We start from the raw sequence: 20,519 nt of genomic DNA, 5'->3' as shown, positions 1-20,519 counted from the left end.
ATGGAAGGGGAAGAGACAGGGGAATGTCTGACTTCAGCTGTGATTGAAGGTAATGTATTACTTCTAATATTCTATATTCAGAAGTCAGTCACATGGCTCAGGCACCTCAAATCTGGTGTGACGCCTTCATCCTTAATTTATACTTAACCCAAGTCACTATCACATTATTCACCTGAGAAGGTTTATTGAGCCTTTGTTGTTTGAAGCTTTTTAAAATTTATCTCTTTCTGTTTGGAGATCTAGAAGCAAGAAACTTTTCCAGTCACAGAAATGTCTGAATTTCAGGATCTCTTTCTCTTTCCTTGCACATTTATCTTTCCTAAGGGTACATTTCACCTCTCCCCAGCCTCTAGATGAAGCCAGTAGTAGTGAATACACACTTCTAACATTCTGTTTTTCAATTTTTTCCCTTATAACTGCAAATATTAGGCATATGTGCTTCCTTCCAAGTGATAGCAGATGACAGTTTACCATCACTTAATGTGGATGATGGATCTCCACTATCCTAGCCTCTGATAGGAGTTTCTTCATCACCTGGCACCCAACTTCTAGGCCAGTGGTCTTCTTGTATTTTTATTTTAGTTGCATTCCAGTTCATATTACTGATTACTTTGTCACAATTCTGTCAGGAAAATACAAAATACTCTAGCTATATTTTGAATCAGAAGTTGTTTCTGATAGGCTTCAAGCAGGGGAAGTCTGGTCAGTAAAGGTCAGGAAAGCTCTTGCCAGGAAATCCAGAAGTAGAGGCATCACACGAAAGGTGCCAGTACAATCTGAGCTATGTGCATGAAAGGAATGGTTCTCATAAGGATCTTTGAATGCCATGGGTGAACACCCTACTTTGCCATCTGCTTGCTAATTCCTGTCCACATGCCTGCAACTGGTTTGTGGCCTGGAAGGATTTGTGGCTTCCCTTTCCTTTTGCTTTCCTGTCTCATGCAGTTCACTTTCATTAGTGAAATCTAACTGAGATCTTACTGGCAAGAGATTGAGGGGAATGTAATGTTAAGTTTGGTAAAGAGCTTGGAAAGGCATAAATGGTATTAAATGTCAACAACTAGTATGTGGTAGAGAAGTGTTAGTCGCTCAGTCATGTCCAACTCTGCAACACCATGGACTGTATGTCCATGTAATTCTCCAGGCAAGAATACTGGAGTGGGTGGGCAGCCATTCCCTTCTCCAGGGGATCTTCCCAACCCAGGGATCAAATCCAGGTCTCTTGCATTGCAGGCAGATTCTTTACCATCTGAGCCACCAGGGAATAGGGAAAGGAATACTTAACCCTGATGGTGAGCATTTTAAGAAAATAGACACTAGCTATCATTCTTAATCTTGACATCCATCAAGAAAGAAATAAGGATTCCCATTAGAATTACTCTCACTCAGCATTAAACTGGAAACTCAAGGCAATTTAGTAGAATAAGAAAAAGAAATAAAAATTTAAAGCTAGAGAAGAGAAACGAATCAGCAGTTCGGGATCAATGCATGTTACAGGATACTTGGGGCTGGTGTGAGGGGATGACCCAGAGGGAGAATAAAGGGAGGAGGGAGGTGAGGGGGGTTCAGGAGGGGGAACTCATGTACACCTGGGGCGAATTCGTGTCAATGTATGGCAAAACCAACCAATATAATATTGTAAAATAAAAAAATAAATTAATTAAATTAAAAAAAAATAAAGCTAGAGAAGAGGAAACAAAACTGCCATTCTTTATAGAAAATATAATTGCATTAAAAATGCAAGAAAACCTATAAATTTAAACTAATAACATTTTAAAATACAAACTTGTTTTCTAATACATCAAGGACAGATAGTAGAGTTTTAACATATTAATATATACAAAAGTAACAGTAGCTATAGTACCAAAAGATACCATTAATAAAAGATGAGTAAGAAAATTATTTAAAAATAACAGCACTTTTTGAAATACACAAAATAAAACTAAATAGATGAATGTATTTATTGGTTAGAATAATCTATATTGTGAAAATAATAGCTTTCCTCAAATTTATATATCAGGTGCAATCCCAATCAAAATCCCCACAGATTTTTTATTTAAAAAAAGGACTTGACTAACTGATTCTCAAATTCATATGCAAGAGCCAGTTAAAGAAAGAGTTTGGAATAACTAAATTTTTAAAAAGATGATATAAGGATTATTCCTAACAGATATCAAGACATATTCTAAAAGGGTGATAATAAATATCAAGGGAAGGACTCTAAAGCTAGATGCTTGATATCTGATCAACATTATATTGCAAGTCAACTGGGAGATAATGGGCTATTTAATGTATAATGCTTCTGATTTGGGAAAATAATTAGATCCCTACCTCACGCCACATACAAAAATCAATCTTAGGTGGCTTAAAGATCAGATTGAAAAACAAATTCTTAAGACTCATAGAAGGAATGTGGAAGACCATTGAGTTTGGATAGGATTTCTTTAAACAATTTTTTAATGTGTCGACTGAAAAGGAAAACATTGATAAATCTGACTCCACAAGAACGTAAAGCACTTAAACTGCAAAAGTTACTATACACAAAGCAAAAGGATAAATCACAGGCATGGAGAAGGTATTGACAATAAAAATAACAAGATTTTGTCTCTGGAATTTATAAAGAGTCAATAATCCACTCATAGGGATGTATGTATTAGAGAAATTCTCAAATGTTGGTATGATATAAAATACCAAAGTGTTCACTGAAATCTTTTCAATTCTTTGTTATTAAAAACAAATGTCCATTAATTAAAATAATGAATAAGCTACTTGTGGTTTATTAATATACTAGAACACTATGTACACTTAAATGAATCACTGGTGTATACAACAATATAAGTAATATAAAAATTTAATGCTGAATTCAAAAGAAGACAAGCTTTGGGAGGACATACAGTAAAATGCTAAATACTTTTAAATGTGTGAAATAGTTTTAAGTGTATTCTGGATAGCTTTATTTACAGCTACTTTTATAGTGAAAGGTGAAATATACATAAAGTTGATGAATTCCAAATCCAGGAGAGAAATTACCTGTAGTGAGAGAGGAAACCAAACAGGATATAGGAGGGATACTCAAGGATCTTCAATTATATTTTATTTCCTAAATATCAAGCAGAAAGGTCAATAGTAAATATGAAAAATGATGTATATCAAATGGGGCTTTCCAGGTGGTGCTAGTGGTAAAGACCCCACCTGCCAATGCAGGAGAAGTAAGAGACTCAGATTCAATTCCTGGGTCAGGAAGATCCCCCAGAGGAGGGCATGGCAACCCACTCCAGTATTCTTGCCTGGAGAATCCCATGGACAGAGGAGCCTGGCAGCCCACAGTCCATAGGGTCGCAAAGAGTCAGACATGACTAAAGCGACTAAGTATGCATCCATGATTGGTATAGGTAGTATTAATGTTATTCTCTCTTGTGTATATTGAAGATGTTTAATAATTATGAATACATTAGAAGTTAAGGAGAGGTTAAATGACCAATTCCTTTCCTTTGCCCAGAGAATAGTAGTGCCCCACCCCCACCCCAAGGCTAAGTCTGTTACAAATGACAGACCATCATGCTGCTGTGGGGCAGCTGTTTTGTATGAGCTATGTAACTAGCTTTTGTGGTATTGCATTGTTTCTTTGAAAAGATGACTTCTGAATCCCAAATGACATAGGTTTGTGTCATGACAAATTGGAGATATTTGGCTGTTACAATTTTTTTGGTTCATGTGGTGTCTTCTTTGTGGAGAAAGTGACAGTGACCCATAACACAGTTGACAGGGTGAGTCAGAAGGACAGCATCCAGAGCTACCAGGGGATTGTGACCCATTCAGCCTTTTGATGATGGTTTTATGTTGCTAGAGACGCTGAGAGGCATCTGAATCAACAAAGATGAAATACTGCTTGGTGGTGCTCTGCAGCAAGTATTACACTCTCAATTCCAAAGAATTAAAACAGCTCAGTAAAGTTGCGTATTTACTTGACCCTTTCTCTTCCATTGTGACTGATGCTCATTGAACCCCCCAAAGACTCCAACTTTACTCCGCACTATTCCTCACAAGCAGAATTTTCTGGTCATAGCCCTGGATAGCTAAAAAGTAAGCATATGATTACTGTCAATAAAAGGTTCCCTTTTGAGCTGGAACAATCGGCATGGGCATTTCTCTTCTTCTGGTCAGATGTCCTCAGACCGGATTGTTTATACTTTTATTATTTCCCCCTTTTGTCATACATGTGCAATTCAACTCTAGTGATGGTTTGGTTGTGAATAGCCTTTCTCGTAATTAGAAAATAATCTTCTGACCAGGTGAAAGCTGGAAATTGCTCTCTTTGTGAAATGAGCAAGTCTTTGTTTGCAAGATTAATTCAATTCCCACTGCCATAACTGGCAGCAGAATTGCCAGATCAGTTTGGTGACTGGATTGAACTTTTCCTCCAGAAATTGTGTAGCTGTACGGCTGCGGAAACACAAGTTCACTCCCTTATTGTCAGTTTGCTGACAGCTTTTTCCATAGAGCAGTTTGAAGAGTGGAGAGCCCTTTTTCTGAGACAGAAAAGTGTTTTCACACCTGAAGTGCAATTTCACACCTTGTGTTTCTCAGCAGATAAGTGCATAAAATAACACATCAAACCGGAATAGAAAAAGATCAACATAGAAAGAAAACTGCAGGTTGTAATTTGTTTCCTATCTTACAGTGCCTTGGTAGAGAACGATAAATTACAGGGATCTGGGTTTACACTTTAAAAAGTTTGACTGGTTGTTAGGTGGGAAAGTGAACAGTAAACACTTATCGGCATTTAGCCCACATTGAACAGAATGTACAAAATGATAAAATTTGGGAAACACCAAAATGTAGATTTTTTTTTAAAAGGATAAAACACATATAAATTAGTGGTAAAAGTTGTAGTTAAGAGAAAGTCAATACATTGATACATTATGTGATTTTAGTAAAAATAGAACTGTCTTAAGATATAATTTTTTATAATTATCCATTCAGGAATTTTAGCAAAAGTAATAGACTATGTTAGTACTTACTTTCTATAAATGACTAAACCTATGATGCTAGTGACCATCTGATGGTATTCTAGTGCAGGGGTTATAAAATGGGTTTAGCTCCATTTTGCAAATTTGAAAACTTAAGTTCAAAAGAAAACAGAAAGTTGAGCCTCCCGGATGGTCACAAACATTCATTATAAAATATTTAATATTTATTAAGTGTCTACCACATGTTAGGCATTATACCAGGCATGGGGTACAATGGTTAACAGGGAAATCTCTCTTTCTCCCATCTGGGAACTGACGGTTTTGCAGCAAGTAAACAGACGATGGAAATACTGGGTAATGAGTGCTGAGAGAGGCTAAAATTAGATTTTGATGGAGCCTGCAGATGGTCAGCATGGGGGAAAGTGGTCATCCAAGATTCTTAGATAAAGTGACATCTAAATCAAACTAATGAATGACAGAGGATGAGGTGGTTGGATGGCATCACTGACTCAATGGACATGAGTTTGAGTAAACTCCTGGAGTTGGTGATGGACAGGGAGGCCTGGCGTGTTATAGTCCATGGGGTTGCAAAGAGTCAGACATGACTGAGCGACTGGACTGAACTGAATGGTGGGTATCATTTGGGATGTCAAGGCATGTATAACTTATGCAGAGGTGAAAGAGAAAGAGAAGCAGGGTGGGTTGGAGGGATAAAGGTAGTTCAGTGGAGTGGGGATGCAGTGAATAAAGGCAATGGTGATCCACAATGAAACTGGAAGATAAAAGGGTCAGGGTGTGTAGTCTTTGCTGAGAGATTTAGTTTTTTATCCTGAGACTAGTGGGATATATTGAAGATTTAGTCTTTGTTTATTAGTGAGAGTGATACAACCAGATCTGTACTTTATAAAGACCCCTCTGACTATTGTTGTTCAGTTGCTCAGTTGTGTCCAACTCTGCAACCCCATGGACTGCAGCACACCAGGCTTCCCTGTCCTTTGCCATCTTCCGGAGCTTACTCAAACTCATATCCCTTGAGTCTGTGATGCCGAATCCAACCATCTCATCCTCTGTTGTCCCCTTTTCCTTCTGCCTTCAGTCTTTCCCAGCATCAGGGTCTTTTCTATTGAGTCAGCTCTTTGCATCAGGAGGCCAAAGTACGGGAGCTTCAGCTTTAGCATCAGTCCTTCCAATGAATATTCAGGACTTTATGGTCCAACTCTCACATTCATACATGATTACTTGAAAATCCATAGCTTTGACTATACAAATCTTTGACTATGGGATTTGTCAATCCAGTGACTGGACATCAGCAGAGAAACATGCAGTAATGCAAATGGGAGAGGTTGGTGACCTGAACTGACAGTATACATCAAGAGTTCAGCAGCATTGGGAGAGAAGAAAGTGGGTGGATTTGGGAGCTGTTGTAGAGGCAGAATCAACAGAACTTGGTGATTGATCAGCTGGACTAGGGGTAAGGAAGCCAGTCTTGTCACAGATGTGGTCCTGAGTTCTGATTTGGGACTTGATCAAATGATGCTACATTCACAGAGTTGGGGGACACTAAAGCAGCTAGTTTTTAAAAAGGAGACATGATATGTGTGAGATGGGATTTTACAAGAAACAGTGTGGCATTCCGTTGGATTTTGAGCTTGGAAGGGAAGTCTTGGTCAGAGATACAGATCTGGTTGTTGTTCCTGAGTGGATGAGATGGTCCAAAGCATATGTAGAGAATGAGAAAAGAAGAGACTCTTTAGGCGTAAATAGTACTTTGACAATGAAAAGAAAAACACATAGAGCAAAATGTATATGTAATGTTACATAAATAAAATATGGATGAAGAATGTGCATGTCCACAAATACCACTGCACACACACCCCTGCACGTGTAGACCTTCCAGTAAGCATCAGCATGGCATCCCATGGTGGGCTACAGAAAACATTAAGCATTAAAGGTTAATCATCCCTTTCGGAAGAGTTCATGTAAGATGTGTGTCCTGTGTGTGATAGTCACTCAGTCATGTCTGACTCTTTGCAACCCCATAGACTGTAGCCCACCAGGTTCCTCTGGCCATGGAATTCTCTAGGCAAGAATATTGGAGTCGGTTGCCATTCCTTTCTCCGGTGATTTCCCAAGTCCAGGATCAAACCCAGGTCTCCTGCATTGCAGGCATATTCTTTACTGACTAAGTCACCAGAGAAGCCCATGTGTTAGTCCAACAGCAAGTTCCAGGCCTAAAGATGCTGCTCAGTTGCTAACCCTAACCCTAACCCTTTGAAAAAGGAAAAATGTACTGCCCATGTAGATTCTGCAATTAAACTAGCAAAACAGAAGGCACTGATGTTTTCTCATTTCTATTGTTTCTTTCTTAGATACATACGGAAAGCTCTTTCTCTTCAATTCTGTGGGTCAAGAGATGTCTCGTTGCAAGACGTCCATCCGACGTGGTCAGCCCAATCCCATCTATAAGGAGGCCTTTGTTTTCCAGGTGGCCCTCTTTCAGCTGTCTGATGTCACACTGATGATTTCCGTGTATAACAGGCGTACCATGAAGCGTAAAGAGATGATTGGTTGGATTGCTTTGGGTCAAAACAGCAGTGGAGAGGAGGAGCGAGACCACTGGGAGGAAATGAAGGAGATCAAAGGGCAGCAGGTCTGCAGGTGGCACACCCTTCTCGAATCCTAGGTTTGTCAAGAGGTGTTTGTGGGCGGTACCCACCCTGGTGATATGTGTTTCAATGACTGAAACCAACTCAGTGCTTGCTGGCAGGCTTTCTACAGACAGGCTGTAAGAAGGGATTGAATTTTACTAACCCCTAAGACCTTGTCAGGGTGGGAGGATCTTTGAGTTTCTCAAAGGTTTGATTTAGATTTAAATACTATAATTAAAAAAAAAGCCCAGATGTGTACTGTCGAGTATGCTTTATGGAAAATGTCATCATGGTTAGGATGAATGATGATAAGTTAATTTGTGTTAGTAGGCTATTGAGTTTTGGGTCAGGCTCTGGAATGAAGCTTCTCTGGCTGCCTCTGCTCCCTGAGATTTAACAGTAAGAGTGCTGTTAAAAGTTACAGTTTGTAAACCACTGGTGTGTAGGAATCAGAATTTCCTTAATATGGTGCAAAACACTCCAAAATACAGAAATAAATCTGACCCCAAGTCTCATAAAAGAATGTAGCTGTCATCCATAATCCCCCATTTCACATTTTTCTCTTTATTAAAAAAAAAAAAACCTTCATTTATTTGACTAACAAATAAATGTTATAAACTTGTACTTATAAAGCAAATTTGTATGAATTAAATAGCTCTTTTTATCTTATATATATTGGTTTCCTATGAGATTTGGTTAGATGAACCATTTTGAATCTGAAAAAGAATTAGAAAACTACTGTTACAAGGCAACTTGTCTCCTTTACAGCATGTAAGATTTCAAACTTAAAACTTTCAAGGTTTTTATGCTCTTTTTCTTACCTGACAAATTCTTATAGAATGAGAAGAAAACCAAAAAAACCTATTTAAGTCATGGGTGTATTGGTTTCTCTGAATCTAGTGTCTCCTATATGATATTTTTTCTATATTCAATACAATATACTCACTCATACATATTTTTTGATTGTGCACTTGCATGTAAACCATATTTTAATGCAATATTTTTGACCATCAAAGCATAGTGCATTGCATACAATAGGTCTTTAATAAATATTGATTTTATTGATACTTAGAAATGAACATGTTATAAAATGAATGAAGACTATTTTCAGTTTGTGAGGAATGACACTGATTCTTCTTTGAGCATTTGAAGTGCCTATAATTGTCATTTTTCATGGTATTTGCAGCAACATATATTAGTCACTACTTGCATTCTGGTCACATACCATTTAGAACACTGATCATGTGTTTATGAGCATGAAATTTTACTTCTGACTGACTTTTACATTATTGTGCATTGCATGTTTATTTTCTTAGGTCTGAGCCCTTAATTTCAATTACTTTAAATTGGCAGTCATGAAAAGGGAAGGGATGTGTGTACGTGTAAAACTGAGCCCCATGTGCAGCTCTTCTGAGCAATTGCTGTCACTTATTTTTAGCTTTTATGTTTCATTGTTGACTTTTCACTGTCTGTGGGAAGGATGATAGCTAGTGATGGATGTATACAGTTAAAAACACATAACTCCTCCTCAGCTCTGCATTTTGACAGATTGTAAACGTAGGCTGTAGCACTTAAATCACATATTTATTCCTTACAGCCTGTAATGGTTATCCTGACAAGCCCAGACTAGGACACAGGATAACTTGAGTCCAATTTCAAGCTTTTGAAAGATGTGATTTCCTATGGAAGAATCAGAATTAGAAAAATAAATGAAAATCTTTCTTTTCAGGTCATGGGAGTTCTGTACATAATGCTGCTCAGTTATTGTGAATAAGTAGTAAATCCATGTTCCATTGGGTTTTCCCCCTGCCTTGCTTTGGAAGACCTCAAAGTGCTTTTCCAACATCATATCCATTAACTGCTGAGTGGTCTTTGCAGTGTGGCTGTGTCATTGAGTAGAACTGAGTGCAATTGATTAAGTAGTGGCACAAAGAATTGGCTTTTCACATCCCTTACTCTCTTTATGCGCTTGTGCTTAAGGGGAAGCAGAGCAGCCTTGTTATGCTTTCCTTTATCCAGTGACATAAAAGCAGCATTCACTTAAAAATTTACATTTGAAAAAAAATCTGCATGTATTGTACAGATGGGCCTGGATTTTTCCTCCTCATATTTTCCTGCTCTATGTTTGCCGCATCCTTAGTCTTATGGTACTCAATAATCGCCTATACTTCATTTTCTGCTGCCTTGACCCACCATTTCTATGGTTTTCTTCTGATACAGTGAAAATATCCTTGTGTGTTTGATCTTTTTTTCTCATAGTCTGCTTATGGTAGAGTTGACAGAAATTTTAAGGGGAGGGCTGCCTGAGAAGCATTTTTCACTGGTATGATTTTACTATGTTGTTGCTATTCACCATGTAGGATGCATGTACAGCCACATTCACCCTAAAGCTTGTATAAATATAAAATGCTAATGACAAGACACATTAAAATATGAGTCTGAATTTTTTTTACATTGATTTGAAATTCTGGTTTAGTAAAATCTTCATTTCGTGCACTTAAATTTCCTTATTTTCTTGGCAGAGTCTAGACACAATGCATTTAACGTGTTTTCACTTGAGCTTTTATATCTACATTTCTTTTCAAAAGAGTTATGAAAGATAATTCATTGGTTCTGCCATGTTAAAGCTGCTTTTGCTATTTTATCTAGCTAATAATTAATATCTCATAGTGAGATATGAAACTGAAGAAGCACTAGAATTTGTTGAGTAGTTCTTTCTATGAGAATGCTTATAAAATATTATTTTGGAAGGTAAATAATGCAGGCGGTTTATGGAAATGTGATTTACAGCGTGCCTTCTTTCAGGGCATGAGTTAACACTGAATTGGGAAGTGCCCATTTCCCTAATCACGGAGGTGGCTCTTGTGTTCCCTGCACGCCTTTGACTATTGTTGAATCTTTAAACGGGCCATTCACCAGGCAGCCGAGCACCTGGCCCTCACTCTCTCCTTCACTGGCTCCCAGTGTGATGCACAGTTGTTTTGGACCCTCTTTTTGCTGCTGTTGCATAACTGTGAAGGGGGAAGCCTTGTCTCTCTTAATAGAAAAAGAGCTTGTGCCGTCTTTGGGTGTAATAGACTTGACATTCCACCTGTACAAAGTTGGAGAAAGAATCCTCGCCATGATGGGAGATGAGAAGAGAAAAAGAAAGCATGGTACTACGCTGTTGCTCACCATAGGCACTGTTCACTTTGCGTCAACTTTCATGACAGTCACAGATTGACCTCAAATGTTGGTATCCTCCGTGGCGCTACAGCCTGAAACACAGCCTCTGTCTTTGTAACTTGTAGCACTCACATATTTGACAGGTTGTTAACACTTCTCAGTCACTATGTTTTGCATCCTGGTTGTACCACATGGTCTTATCTGACAACCAAAACTCCTTTCATGTAATGCATTATTTAAGTTGGAACTCCCATCAGACTAAGTGAAAATGCTTCTCTGATAGTCATTGAATTGATTAAATTGATGGTTTAGCAAGGACCATGGAACTACGGGTTTCTCAAAAGCCTGGTTATCCGTTTGCAGCAGAGGGCTTAGTATTCAAGATATGAGGATCAGAAAAGTGAATATGAAAGGATTATTTGTAGATGACATAAAACCAAAAGCTAGCATCATGCCCTTTAATGGTGAAGAAACAGGACTAGAAATTACATGTGGCCTCTCCTCTAACCTTTGCATAAACTGTGGCTAAAGACCATGCCATTCTATTTGATCCACAGGGAAAACAAATGATAGATAATCCTGAAATGGCCAAAATATTTTTATTGTATTAGAACTTGTTCATTCCAAAAAAGAAAAGCTAGGAAAAGTTATAAATAAATGACATAGCATGAGTATGGAAGAATTAAAGGATAAATATGCTAGATACCATCAGCATCTATTGCATATATACAAGAAAAATAAACTAATATAAATGAAAAGCCATTTTAGATTAACTATCATTTTTCACAACTTGTGAAATTCTAGAAAAGAGAGATGGGGTGAATGAAATTAGTCTAAACGGTTCAGAGAAGTTGGCACAGGGTGTGGCCCTAGTCTGGTTTTAAATAAACTCTGCCTACTGTGTGGCCCTAAGAAAATTGCTTAGCCACACTGTGAGTCTGCACATTCAACTGGAAGATGGAAATAATACCTACCTCAAAAGGTCTTTTTTTTTTTTTATAATAAAATAACAACATAGAGATGGGCATATAGTAACCATTCAATGTTCCCTTCTCACGATCATGCTTAAAAGTGCATTTAAGATTTGTTTCTCTTTCTAATGAAAGTAATAGTAATGCTGCTGCTGCTAAGTCACTTCAGTCGTGTCCAACTCTGTGTGACCCCATAGACGGAAGCCCACCAGGCTCCCCCATCCCTGGGATTCTCCAGGCAAGAACACTGGAGTGGGTTGCCATTTCCTTCTCCAATGTGTGAAAGTGAAAAGTGAAAGTGAAGTTGCTCAGTCGTGTCCGACCCTTAGCGACCCCACGGACTGCAGCTTACCAGGCTCCTCCATCCATGCTGCTGCTGCTGCTGCTAAGTCACTTCAGTCGTGTCCAACTCTGTGCGACACCATAGATGGCAGCCCACCAGGCTCCTCCATCCATGGGATTTTCTAGGCAAGAGTACTGGAGTGGCTTGCCATTGCCAGAACAATTTGCAAATACTTTAAAAAGGGTAGGTGAAGCTAGTCTGGAAGGCAGCTATGTTCACTGCTATACTAGTAACACTACACGAAGCTAGTCTGCATATGGGACAACCTCAACTGCGAGAAGCCTAGTGTGTGGAAGAAATTAAGTCTTAATAAATCCCTAAATGATGTATAATGACCAAATCCTGACCAATTTATAATTGTATGATGACCAGTTTATCCACTCTGGTGCTTGTATGTACATCTTGATAAATCACACTCAAGACCTCTCCTCACACCCAGCTCTTCTCTACTGCTCATATGTGGACAGAGCACCTTGTTCCTATCAAAGGAGTTGGTAAAGGTGGCAACTTGAGTACCTATTTCAGCTTTGATCTGAAAAGTAAAATGAGTAGTGTGGCACTACAGAGGAGCCTGGCAGGCTCCAGTCCATGGGGTTGTAAAGAGTCAGACATGACTGAGCAACTAACACACGCATATTGAGACTCTTTGGCTTCCCTGGTGGCTCAGATGGTAAAGTATCTGCCTGCAATGCAGGAGACCTGGCTTCATTCCCTGGGTGGGGAAGATACCCTGGAGAAGGGAATGGCAACTCACTCCAGTATTCTTATCTGGAAAATTCCATGGACAGAAGAGCCTAGCGGCTGTAGGGTTGGATGGGACTGAGCAACTAACACTACTGACACTCTTTTCAGAATGGAAAACATTCTTTTTGGGAGCTCTTATATCCATATTATATCCTTCAGTTCAGTTCAGTTGCTCAGTTGTGTCCGACTCTTTGAGGCCCCATGAACTGCAGCATGCCAGGCCTCCCTGTCCATCACCAGCTCCCGGAGTTTACCTAAACTCATGTCTATTGAGTCGGTGATGCCATTCAACCATCTCATCCTCTGTCGTCCCCTCTCCTCCTGCTTCCATCTTTCCCAGCATCAGGGTCTTTTCAAATGAGTAAGCTCTTCGCATCAGGTGGCCAAAGTATTGGAGTTTCAGCTTCAACATCAGTCCTCCCAGTGAACACCCAGGACTGATCTCCTTTAGGATGGACTGGTTGGATCTCCTTGCAGTCCAAGGGACTCTCAAGAGTCTTCTCCAACACCACATTTCAAAAACATCAATTCTTTGGCGCTCGGCTTTCTTTATATCCTTATAGGTAATTTTTTTTTAAGTGATCTAATGATGCAGCTATTTACATTTAGCTGTTTGACTGGGAGGTAATAGTCAGGACCAATGATTTATCTCTGTTTCCCTTCAGAGACCATAAAGAAAGGAATTTTGATCAGGGTTGATATTAAGTCCTTTTTAAGTGGTTTTCAAGAGTGCCTTGTTGATGTAATAGAAAATGTGTTCTGTTGTCCTCCAGTAAAGAGTGTCCAAATAACTTAGAAGAGCCTTTGTGAACATTTACTCCTCATATTGAGCACAACCAGGTGCCACAAACCAGTCACGCATACTAGTGGATTTAAACTGAACAGGGTTCTCAGATGAGGACGTGTGAGACCACATTTCCGAAGTTGCTGAAGTGTTGACTCATGTCCTACTATTCTCAGTTAAGGAGAAACGTGAAGAGATTGGAGAATTCCTTAGCTTAGGGGTTTTAGCTAGGAGTAATTCAGCATGTAGGGAAGGTAAAGGAATTGGCTGAGTATTGAGAAGGTTGAGGGGTGATTTCTAGAAACAGTTATCCAGGATGTAAAGAGTGCTTACTAAGAGGACCACTCATTCCTTCTCTTCCTGACATGTGGACAGAGTCAGAGCTTTAAGTCAAGAGAGTTTAACTGAGCTGTAAGGAGAATGGTATAAAGGGGGTTTTGTGCTAATTCATAATGTATTCTTTGGATTTCCTTGTCTTTGGCACCATGCTCTTTGGGATAGCACAAGACTTAAAATCTTTTATGACTACACTTTGAAGCAATTAGTCACAATATAAATAACAGTGCTTACCAGCATACACTTTTTCAATTAGACTCATTATGTACCACAGAAGTCAAGTTCCTTGCTTTGAGTTATTGGAAAGAGGTGACATGTATCGATTCAATTTATTGGAAGAAACATGTGGGAAGTCTGAGACTTGGAGTCGGCCTTGGCCACGTTGGAGAGATCATAGAATCATCACTTTTGGAAGTCTTTTGAAATAGAAACATCTGCATGAGTGGTGGGTTCTGACTAAAGGAGAACAGCAGGGCACCCAAAAAGACAGTCTTTCTGAAGTTCCTTCTGAGCCTGATATTGTACACATAACCTGCAAACGGGATCAATAATAACAACACTCCAGGTCTGCCCTCTTCCCCTTTGGACATTTTTCCACATTGATTTTTCTCTGCATCATAGAAGGCTTTCTCCAGGGAGTTCATGCTCAGCCTTTGTTTAGGTTACTTTGAGGATGCTTGCAGGCTCCAGGTGAATTTCCTCTCCTGGGGTGCTTTGACTGTTTTTGTTTCCCTCGGGTTATGAAGCAGTATCCTAGACACACAGACAATAATCAGCTATATTTATAGCCACTGTGGACCTGATAAAACAGCTTGAGGTTTAGAGAACAAACTCAGAGGCAGGCATGGAAGCCTAGGACACTGGAATAAAACCACGCTACTGGCTCTCCATAGTTCACTAATGCTGCCTCCAGGTGTCTCCATGGGAGTTTTTACGTCATGCCTTCAAGCGACAGTGTTCCCAGTTCCACTTTAAAGATTGTGAGAAGGCTGTCTTCCCATTGATATCACCATGCTTCTGGAGTACTTTTGTTTCATTTTCCCCTTAAAGTATCTACTTGCTCTATTTTATTGTTTTAGTTTATATATAATTTATTCATTCAAAAGATAGTAGGTATGTTATATCCCAGACTCTGGGCTGCTGCTGCTGCTGCTGCTAAGTCACTTCAGTCGTGTCCGACTCTGTGTGACCCCATAGACGGAAGCCCACCAGGCTCCCCCGTCCCTGGGATTCTCCAGGCAAGAACACTGGAGTGGGTTGCCATTTCCTTCTCCAATGTGTGAAAGTGGAAAGTGAAAAGTGAAAGTGAAGTCGCTCAGTCGTGTCCGACCCTTAGCGACCCCACGGACTGCAGCCTACCAGGCTCCTCCATCCATGGGATTTTCTAGGCAATAGTACTGGAGTGGCTTGCCAAGGGGCTGCAAAATAGCAGGTGAGTAAAACAACTTAAGCTCAATCATTTTCGTTTATAAACACTTATTTATTTTACTTCCCTGGTGGCTCAGATGGTAAAAGCATCTGCCTACAATGCGGGAGACCAGGGTTCGATCCCTGGGTTGGGAAGATCCCCTGGAGCAGGAAATGGCAACCCACGCCAGTACTCTTGCCTGGAAAATCCTATGGATGGAAAAGCCTGGTAGGCTACATTCCATGGGGTCACAAAGAGTCAGACAGGACTGAGCGACTTAACTTTCTTTCACTTTCTATTTACTAGATTCTGATAAGAACTCTAGGTATACACTAAGATCTTTGATTATGCTTTAATTTTGAGCTACTGTATTTCTGTAATGGTCTCTTCTCCCACACCTCCCTTTCCCATTGAAAGGGAGAGGATTTAAGGAAAGTGGAAATTATTACTCTGCCTCTACTTGAGGAATAAATACATTGATTGTTAGCCTATGCTCCTCTTTGAAATAGATATATTTTAGCCTTAGAAGAAGGAAATACAGCTTCCATTCCACAAATGAAGTGAGTTATAAATGAGATAGAAGTTGGTTATTTAATATATTCTATTTTTAGAATGGACTACTGAATGCCCTTTGTAAGGCAGTAAGTTAGACCCTGGAATGCTAGGTCTGTGCAAACAAAGGTGACACAGTTTTCATAAGCTCAGTGATTTACTAGTTGAAAGGCATTGCTACCTTTTACTTTTTGAAAAAGTATACTAGAGATACTGGCTGCCAGATAAAGGGGTGACAGTGTAAACAAAGATGCCTATGTTCCTCTGTTTCTTTTGGTGAAAATTTGTCTTAGATATTATACACATTAAACACATGTGGGCATCCTATGAAATGGATGAAGATCAACATTGGGGGTGTCATTATATTGGCAGAAGGACCAATAATTGTTTTCTAGTCTCAAACAATGTAAAATCAGTGTGAATCTAACTTTTAATGCCTTCAATTTTATAACAGAAGACAAAAATAGGAATTTTTCCAGTGGATTTATTGCTTATAATTCTTATCATAAAAATTTATCTCAGATAAATACTAAACATGTCTCAATTCATGTGAGTTAAGTCAGAATGTTTGGTGGCCTATAAATTCTACCAAAGACAGTTTTTTAGTGTTGCTTAGTTGATGGTCCATAATAGAAAAGTTCACATATCTTATTTACTGCTGCTACTGCTGCTAAGTCACTTCAGTCGTGTCCGACTCTGTGTGACCCCATAGACGGAAGCCCACCAGGCTCCCCCGTCCCCGGGATTCTCCAGGCAAGAACACTGGAGTGGGTTGCCATTTCCTTCTCCAATGTGTGAAAGTGGAAAGTGAAAAGTGAAAGTGAAGTCGCTCAGTCGTGTCCGACCCTTAGCGACCCCACGGACTGCAGCCTACCAGGCTCCTCCATCCATGGGATTTTCTAGGCAATAGTACTGGAGTGGCTTGCCATTGCCTTCTCCGATCTTATTTACTAAGACCTAGATATTTGGGAAAATATATCAAACAGCTGCCAATAAAAACTCTGATCGGTGAAGAAAATATGCACTAAAAATATTTTCATGTAATTTATTCTACATAATATATTCACTTTCTAGGAATACATGTCTTTTAAGAGTTTGTCAAGTTCTTTACAGCTGGTAACTTCAGCAAAACTTACTAATTTTGCCACATTTCCTTGTGGACATGATAATGTTTATTAATTTACAACTACCCCCAAATATAATGCAATCTTTTATTATACCACCAAAATAATGCAGCTGTAAATTAAACTTTAGTATTAATATTATGGAACAGTCTTTTACAGAATTTTAAATTTTATTTTATTGAAGATTCTATTATTAAGTTTGTAAGAAGTTAGTATTTGCATACTTTCTTGTGACAGAAATTTCTATAAAAATATCTGTTGAAATAAGATTTGACCTCTATTTTCGGGTAAAAAACATGATGGTCTTTGTGATCTATTTACTTTTTTAAAAACTAATAAACTTAATTTTTTTTAGCAGTTTTAAATTCACAGCAGAATTGAGCAAAAGTGCGGAGTTCCTGTACACTCCCTTCTCCCCACACTTGCACACCCACATCCACTATCAACCCTCCACACCAGGATGGGCACATCTCTTACTACTGACGAAACTGCACTGACGTATTCTTACCACCCAAAGTCCATAGTTTACATTAGGGTTCACTCCTGGATGTTTCTCAAACCTAAAAATTTTTTGTGTTTTGCTTATTCACCCCTCCCCAATAATCCTTGGCAATCAATGATCTTCTTACTGTCTTCATAGTTTTGCTTTTCCCAGAATGTCATATGGCTGGAATTATGCAGTGTGTGGTGTTTTCAGATTGGTTTCTTTCATTTAGTAACATGGATTTAAATTTCTTTTATGTCTTTTCATGTCTTGATAGCTCTTTTATTTTTTTTTAGTGTGAGTAATAATATACCGTTGTCTGCGTGTACCAGTTTGTTTATTATCTATTTAATGATATTTGAAGTTCTAATTGCTATGTTACATTTTGTTAATGTGTCTGATCTGAATCCAATAATAGATGAATTAATTCATATGATTCATCAAATAAAATATAGCAACTTACAATCTGGGATCAATTTCACCTATGTGAAACCGAGTTTATTTTACATTTGAGGAGACAATTCATAAAAAAACCACATAGTTTTATCATCTATGTTAACATATGTAAGCCTTTCCTCACTCCATTAGAGTCTAATGGAGAGAGGAGTTCCAAAGGCTAATTAGAGAAAATTCCAAAGGCTCTGAGAATGTAATCCCTAAATTCAGAGATACTGTGGTATTTTTGTTGTTGAACAATGATTTAAATATACACTGATGAAAGTGCTAATTACATTATTCCTATTCATGACAGAAAACTACCTTCTGTTACTAGTTTATATGTCTTTACATCTCTACCACTGCTGCCAAGAGAAAGGAAGCTTTGTGATCATGCCCTGCCATAGGCAGTTGTACAAATCAGCCGAAAGTGGTATGTAAGCATCTGGATCATACAGAAGCTCTGAATGCTGAATGGAAGTGCATGCTCTGATAATGCATAGGCTGACCAAGCAAGTAAGGGTGGTGGAGTAATAACACTGATAATCACACTGGGTGAAGGGAGAAGCCTGACTGATGATCAATATCTGGGGAATATTTATATGTGTAGTAACTGCCCTTTGCTTTGTAGCTGCAGCAACCTGTGGAACTAGGCATTATTGCAAAGATGGTATGGTTGTAGAAAGAATATTGGATTAGGTTAAAATTAATGAGGCCTCTGTTCTGGTATCAAGTCTTCCTTCAGTGAGCTATAAAATGACTGTCAGGTCACAATTTCTGTAAGCCTTCGGTTTTGCAGCTGTCAGATTTTACTTATTTTTGCCAGGTGGTTTTAAGACTACATTTCTTTCATTCCTTCATTAATATGACAAACACTCTGAGTCCCTACTGTGTGCCAGGGCCATAGGTCTGACAGATGAAAAAATACTTTGCAGAATTAAGAGTTTGTGAAGACTGTGAGATGTTTCATTATTTCTTAAGGTAAATCGATTCTTACTTACATTGACGTAATTGATGCTTTTAGATCTTTGCCAATCATTGAGCTATATTCATAGAATGTTAGTAATTTGACTAAAAGTTGGAATGGTCTTTAGTCATTTTGCCTCTGAGAAGTTAAAAATAAGGTTATTAGGTTCTGATTCTTTTGCTCAGACACCTGACCACAGAACAAATCACAAACATATCTTCTCAGTAGGCTGCCAATCTTTGAGTTGAACACAGACCTTTTTGATGTTTTAAGAACATTTTAACTTCAAGAACAAATTCAGTTCAGTCACTCAGTCATGTCCGACTCCTTGCGACCCCATGGACTGCAGCATGCCAGGCTTCCCTGTCCATCACCAACTCCCGAAGCTTGCTCAAACTCATATCCATTGAGTCGATGATGCCATCCAACCATCTCATCCTCTGTCGTCCCCTTCTCCCCCTGCCTTCAATCTATCCCAGCATCAGGGTCTTTTCCAATGTGTCAGTTCTTCGCATCAGGTGGCCAAAGTATTGGAGTTTCAGCATCAGTCCTTCCAATGATATTCAAGATTGATTTCCTTTAGGATTGACTGGTTGGATCTCCTTGCAGTCCAAGAGACTCTCATGAGTCTTCTCTGACGCCACAGTTCAAAAACATCAATTCTTTGGTGCTCAGCTTTCTTTATGGTCCAACTCTCACATCCATACATGACTACTGGAAAAAATATAACTTTGACTAGACAGACCTTTGTCGGCAAAGTGATATCTCTACTTTTTAATATGCTGTCTTCTTAGTGATGCTTCCTAAGGCCCACTTAACTTCGACTCCAGGATATCTGGCTCTAGGTGAGTGATCACACCATCGTGGTTATCTGGGTAATGAAGATCTTTTTTGAGTAGTTCTTCTGTGTATTCTTGCCTCCTCTTCTTAATATCTTCTGCTTCTCTTAGGTCCATACCATTTCTGTCCTTTATTGAGCCCATCTTTGCATGAAATGTTCCCTTGGCATCTCTAATTTTCTTGAAGAGATCTCTAGTCTTTCCCATTCTACTGTTTTCCTCTATTTCTTTGCATTGATCACTGAGGAAGACTTTCTTACTTTTTGGAACTCTGCATTCAGATGGGTATATCTTGCCTTTTCTCCTTTGCCTTTAGCTTCTCTTCTTTTCTCAGCTATTTGTAAGGCCTCCTCAGACAGCCATTTTGCCTTTTTGCATTACTTTTTCTTGGGGATGTTTGATCACTGCCTGCTGCACAATGTCACGAACCTCTGTCCATAGTTCTTCAGGCACTCTGTCTATCAGAATCTATTTGGTACTTCCACTGTATAATCATAAGGGGTTTGATTTAAGTCAAGAACAAGGAAAGTATTAAATAGCTTTTTTTTTTTTCCCACAAAATGGGATTTGAGTACAGTATTTGGAAAGATTCTTCCCCATCAAAAAGGTCCCTCAGTCTATATTATTTTTTCTTTTGAAGCAGTATTCTCCATCTCTGTCCTCTCAACTGACTGTCCTCATCCACAAAATCACTTTCTCCCTAAATAGCACTTATTATCTCTCAGAAGGAAGTAAAGATTAAAGGAAAT

At 38.9% G+C, this 20,519-nt stretch overlaps 1 protein-coding gene and 1 pseudogene across 2 annotated transcripts in view; both read left to right on the top strand.

Annotated features, from left to right (window-relative positions):
- The window catches only part of SYT16 (synaptotagmin 16), a 162,098-nt gene extending 153,940 nt beyond the window's left edge, over window positions 1–8,158 (top strand). The window contains exon 7 of the mRNA XM_055437169.2: window positions 7,340–8,158. Within this exon, the coding sequence (XP_055293144.2) occupies window positions 7,340–7,653 (314 nt within the window). The 3' untranslated portion in view covers window positions 7,654–8,158. The remainder of the gene's footprint in view (window positions 1–7,339) is intronic.
- Window positions 8,159–14,899: 6,741 nt separating this feature from the next.
- The window catches only part of LOC129563306 (uncharacterized), a 28,992-nt pseudogene continuing 23,372 nt past the window's right edge, over window positions 14,900–20,519 (top strand). Inside the window, exon 1 of the transcript XR_016038342.1 lies at window positions 14,900–14,941. The product of XR_016038342.1 is annotated as an uncharacterized LOC129563306 (transcript). The remainder of the gene's footprint in view (window positions 14,942–20,519) is intronic.

This window comes from Moschus berezovskii, chromosome 9 (assembly GCF_049115385.1).
Source record: "Moschus berezovskii isolate FMDL1 chromosome 9, NW_MosBer_1.0, whole genome shotgun sequence".
Lineage (NCBI taxonomy): Eukaryota > Metazoa > Chordata > Mammalia > Artiodactyla > Moschidae > Moschus > Moschus berezovskii.
This window is presented reverse-complemented; position numbering and strand designations above follow the sequence as displayed.